This window comes from Penaeus chinensis, chromosome 32 (assembly GCF_019202785.1).
Source record: "Penaeus chinensis breed Huanghai No. 1 chromosome 32, ASM1920278v2, whole genome shotgun sequence".
Classification (NCBI taxonomy): domain Eukaryota; kingdom Metazoa; phylum Arthropoda; class Malacostraca; order Decapoda; family Penaeidae; genus Penaeus; species Penaeus chinensis.
The window spans coordinates 12,021,322-12,026,702 of record NC_061850.1 but is presented as its reverse complement, the minus strand read 5'-3'; the positions used below and the strand labels follow the sequence as shown (position 1 = coordinate 12,026,702).

The 5,381-nt window shown below is 34.0% G+C and overlaps 1 protein-coding gene across 1 annotated transcript in view; it reads left to right on the top strand.

Annotated features, from left to right (window-relative positions):
• Positions 1 to 4,823, top strand: part of LOC125042545 (coenzyme Q-binding protein COQ10 homolog B, mitochondrial-like) — a 6,537-nt gene extending 1,714 nt beyond the window's left edge. The window contains exons 2-5 of the mRNA XM_047638235.1: positions 877 to 1,068; positions 1,450 to 1,561; positions 2,040 to 2,195; positions 3,875 to 4,823. Coding sequence (XP_047494191.1) covers positions 877 to 1,068; positions 1,450 to 1,561; positions 2,040 to 2,195; positions 3,875 to 4,063 — 649 coding nt within the window. The 3' untranslated portion in view covers positions 4,064 to 4,823. The remainder of the gene's footprint in view (positions 1 to 876; positions 1,069 to 1,449; positions 1,562 to 2,039; positions 2,196 to 3,874) is intronic.
• Positions 4,824 to 5,381: the final 558 nt, after the last annotated feature.

Here is a 5,381-nt window from a genome sequence, read left to right as displayed (position 1 = left end):
GAATAACTCATTGTTGTTTACAGCAATATATTGGGAAATAGATTTTTTGAGGGGAGTAAGCAGATATACAAAAATCCCACAAAATGCAAAGGACAATGTAGAAACTAAATCCTGATAAGAATGCTTAATAAAAATTCCTATTCCTCTCCCCTTCCTCTTGCTTTGTTTATCTCCTCCTCCTCCCTCCCCTTTCCCTCTCCTCCCTCTCCCTCTCCCTCTCCCTCTCCCTCTCCCTCTCCCTCTCCCTCTCCCTCTCCCTCTCCCTCTCCCTCTCCCTCTCCCTCTCCCTCTCCCTCTCCCTCTCCCTCTCTCTCCCCCTCTCTCTCCCCCTCTCTCTCTCCCTCTCCTGCTCCTGCTCCTGCTCCTGCTCCTGCTCCTGCTCCTGCCCCTGCTCCTGCTCCTGCTCCTGCTCCTGCTCCTCCTCCTCCTCCTCCTCTGACTTCATTATGTCTTTGTTTAATTCCCACCACTATACCTTAACCTAACAGCCCCGGATTTATGTTCTGTCCCCTGTAGTTTTTTGTGAATATTGTTACATACAGATGGCTCCACATGTGCTCAGCTGGCAAGGAGTCTATCAGTAGCCTTAGTGACCGATCCCGATCCTTGATAACATTTAAGAAAATGAAATAATGCAAAAGACTCTTTCCAAAAGTCAAGGGAAAGGGTAAATAGGTGAGATAGGTAGGACTAATAACCAACTCTTTGGTGACTAAGCACTTGTAGAGCCAACTATTTGTAAATTCAATAAATAAACTTGTAATACATTGGCATGTATTCTTGCCATACATGCTGATTGGGTTAAGTTACTACCACAGATTGTTATACCTAATATTACTGTCATCAAAATTCATGTGACTTCATATTCCCTTGCAGAGAGCAACAGCGTAATTTGAGTTCATGGCACCCACGGGACAAAAGACTCGAGGAAGGGAGAGTCAATGCCCCAGAGCAGCGGTTACTCCTCGTTCCACCCCCAGCCTGGCCATGCCCCTTGCCCAGTCGGACTTTCATGGGGGGAGCGTTAGGGAGCAAGAAAAAGGAGTATTCGGAGAGGCGCATCCTTGGGTGAGTTCATTCTAGGGAGAGGATGCTGATTTTTGATGAAGATGAAGACTAACATTGAAAATTATTGTAACTAATTATAGCCCCAGTATTATGAATAGGCCTACTTTAAGCAGAGGGGCATCAATATTGTTAAAGTGTGCCAAGTTAAAGGTGCTGCTTAGGAATGGTGTATATCATAAGTAAATTAATTGAATGGATTAGAATTAAGAACTTTGTCTATCAGAACTGTTATTTTCCTATATGTCTTTTTTTTCTTTTACCTTTTCTCTTTTTTCTTTCTTTGTTTCTCTTTCTGAAATCAATACTAAAAATCCCACTGTGGGGTAGTCTTTTTTAAACTATATTTTCCTATTAATTGCTATTGCCTGTGATTTCTTGCAGATATTCCATGAATCAAATGTATGATGTGGTGTCAGAGGTTGAAAGCTACCACAAATTTGTTCCTTACTGCAAGAAGTCTGACGTGAAGTTGCGCCGGCCTGGATTTCTAAAGGTGAACATCAGATAGTTTTGTAGTTTTGGATCAGAAAGAGGGAGGAATTTTTTTTTGTACATGCTCAATGCAGCTCAGTATGATAATTTTTCTGATAATTTTTCCATTTTTGAGCTCACCCTGCATGTTTTTGAACCACCAAACTTTTCCACCCTTTATTGTCTAATGACGTGCATTTTATTATATGTATAATTATCTTCTTTTTTCTTATTCTTTTTTTCTTTGTTTCCTAAAATTTGTTTGTCCATACATATTAATCCATAGAAGTTGATTTCATTTGGGTATTACATATTGTTTTCATATAGTTCTGTTTATTTGCTCATTTTACAAGTTTGTAAATTTAGTTTTATGTAATGCAGATCATCTGGCCATTATTCTTGATGAACTGCCTATCATCATCTCATCTTTTTTTCTATAAGATAATGGCTTTAGAGAAAAAGAATTGCACAACCTTAAAGAAATATCTCACCTTTCTTAGGCAGACCTGACAGTTGGATTCCCACCTGTTGTGGAATCATACACGTCCAGTGTCACACTAGCACGGCCTCACCTTGTCCGAGCGGTCTGTACAGAGGGAAAACTTTTTAACCATCTCCTTACTATCTGGAAATTTGCTCCTGGTCTTCCGGGACAGGTAAGGTTTTTTTTTTTTTTTTTTATTCTTTTACTTTTTATATAACTTATTAGATTGCTTACCCAGTAGAGATGTGGTGACTGGGCTTGGGAAACATTGATGCAGATTTTTATTTTTGTTATTTCAACAGAGAGATTGGGATAACTGTTTAGAATGATTACAGACACTTTTAGATCATTTGCATTTTGAAAGAATTATACTTGGTTTCCTTGTCAAGGGGAAAATCCACTTGTCAGACCAGTGTTGACTGATAACAGGTCAGCATGTTGGTGATTGGTATTTGGAATGCTAAAAGTCCAGTTGCTCTTAGATAGTCATCACCAACTATATTTTTGTTTCAGTAGAAAACAAAATAAGAGTAAGTTTCCTGCTCAGAGAGATATATCAGTGGACCTTTGTTTTATAGTGATTTCGGATTGTATGCTTTAGAAGCAACTGATTAATTGTTATTATTTATATGTGGTTTCCCTAAGATTGGTGTAACAGGATTATCCTTCTAGTACTAATGCTTTTTCCATATGGCATGAAATAAGACATTAATTGCAGATCCGGTTTTAAATGCCCCAATATCTGTCATTTTCATAACAGATATCTTTGCATTCGAATGATATCTCCTCAATGATGGTATTAGAAATCTCAGCGTCACTGACTCCTGTGACTCGTGGCAACTGTCATGCTGTTTGGTCCAGGAGTCTGCTACATGTAGAGGATCTCTCTGCTTGATGCGCCCTATATAACTGTACCTGGCATGATGAGTCGGTTCGTTATGACAGCTATGGGTGTGGCTGGGCAGATACGGGATATATGGTGATTTGATTGATGTGTGTATGTTGGCCTTATTGAGTACATGTACACACAAAATATGCCTTATATTGAGACCTGTAAGTGGTACTTGATAATTTATACTTTGATTAGCATGTGGGCTAATCAAAAAATTATAGAATTCCAAGTATATTTCTTGAACAGGAGTGTAGTGACAGGCTCTACCCAAAAGTTGCATTCCTGTAACAATATCCATTCACATGTTTTTTAGATATCAGTTCATAATGTCCGAGGAATGTTTTATACCATATAGAAATTGATAGGAATGGTAAATAATTCATAATAATATGATATGATAATGAACTGAAAAAAAAATGATCATACCTTTGGTAGATGGTAAATATAAATAAGAGGATGAGGTTGGGTACAGGGAAAAGTCAAGTGTATCAAGTAAGTTAAGCCCCATGCAGAAGGGATTGTATGGCACGTGATGTAGTTGTGGAAACATTTCCACTATTTTGTTTATTCTCTTTGGTGGTGTTGTATATTAAATGATAAATCCTGTCTGAGTGAAATAATGAGCAATGTGTGGACTTCCTTTTGATCTAGAAGTTCAAGGAAAAAGTATCGAAAATTATTTAAATATTTTATTGTTTTTTTTTAAAGGCATTTGTAACTTCTCTGACCTCAGATTCAAAATAATAGATTTTTGGCAAATTAATCGCAACCAAAATATATATTTGTATTAGCCAATATGATTTACTGTATATAGAACTTTTTATTTTTATTTTTTTTTTTTACTTCTCAACTACATTCTTATATTATTGATTTACTTAGTTAATTTTTCATGTATTCAGATAATTACATTGTGATAGGTTTTGGATTATTTAATTAATTCATTATTTAATCCATTCCAGCCAAACACCTGCACCCTAGACTTCTCCGTCTCCTTTGAGTTCCGTTCCATGCTCCACTCCCAGCTGTCGCACGTTTTCTTCAATGAGGTGGTGAGGAAAAATGTAAACTCTTTTCTGGCAGAAGCTCAAAAGCGATATGGCAAGCAGTCCATCCGAGCCCAACAGCCACGCATCACACAAATGACATGAGGACAGTAATTTTAGGAAAATTAGAAAATGTATTGAAGTAAGAGAAAAGGAGAGATATTTATTGTTTGCTGCTTAATGACAAGTCACTGTATAGTTTTCATTGTTATTATTATCTGTATATTTTTTTTCTTTATATTCCATTTATATAATCCATATTTGAATGACAGAAAGAGGATGATATGACTGATTATTTTTTTAAGGATTTTAAAGATGCTATAATTTTAACATTAGATTTTGTATGCAAACATATAAATATGTATGTAAACCTAATTTACTTACAATTAAAGCAACCATTTATTTAAACAGTTTTTTATTTGGGATCTTGTAAATGAAGAATGTAGATGAAACCTGTAGATATATTGAACATTCATCAATAAGGCCAAATACTGAATTCTAGAATTTGGTCAAAATTATAGGTGGATAAATTTGCATTTTTTTTGTTTTCTTTTCTTTTCTTTTCTTTTTTTTTGATGTCTCTATAAAAAATATCTATGCTATATTTAGATAAATTCCTTCTAGTCATAATAACATGTGGGATTTCTTTAGAATAAAAAGATATTATCGTTACTGGTGTGATGCTCTGATGCCATATTTTGACTTATTACTAGGTATTGTTAAGATAGGAAGAGAAACAAGCTCTATACTTACTGTGTTTGAATTACCATTGATGTTATTGCATTATATTCATTATTGTATTTGTTATCTTTGGAGTCCGGTTATTATTGTATTATTGTTATTATTATTATTATCATTATTATTATTATTATTATTATTATTATTATTATTATTATTATTATTATTATAATTTTTATTATTATTATTACTATAATTATTATTACTGATCATTATTGTCATCATTATTATTGATATTATTATCATTATTTATTACTATTATTATTGTGGTCATTATTATAATTGTTTTTTTTTATTATTATTATTATTTTTATAATTATTATTATCGTTATTAACAATTTCTATAAGTATTATTACTGTTATTTTTGGTTGATATTGTGGACTTCCAAGAACTTTTACTTTTGAATGGCCATGTACATACTGTATGTAAATAAGAAATAAGAGCCGTAACAAGTTTTTGTACACTTTTACTGTAGATTCCCTAAGGTTTGCTTGCAATCTGCTCAACAGCAGGTGTTGCAGTAAATGAATAAACAAATGGTTAGTGTCATATATTTTATTTATATTTTTGAGAGCTGCAGATCAGTTGAAACTTTTGAAACCTGTTTCAAACTGGTATTCACTGATTTATATTTTTATTTTTTGTATTTATTTTTTATTTATTTTTACTGTTAGTTATCTCTCT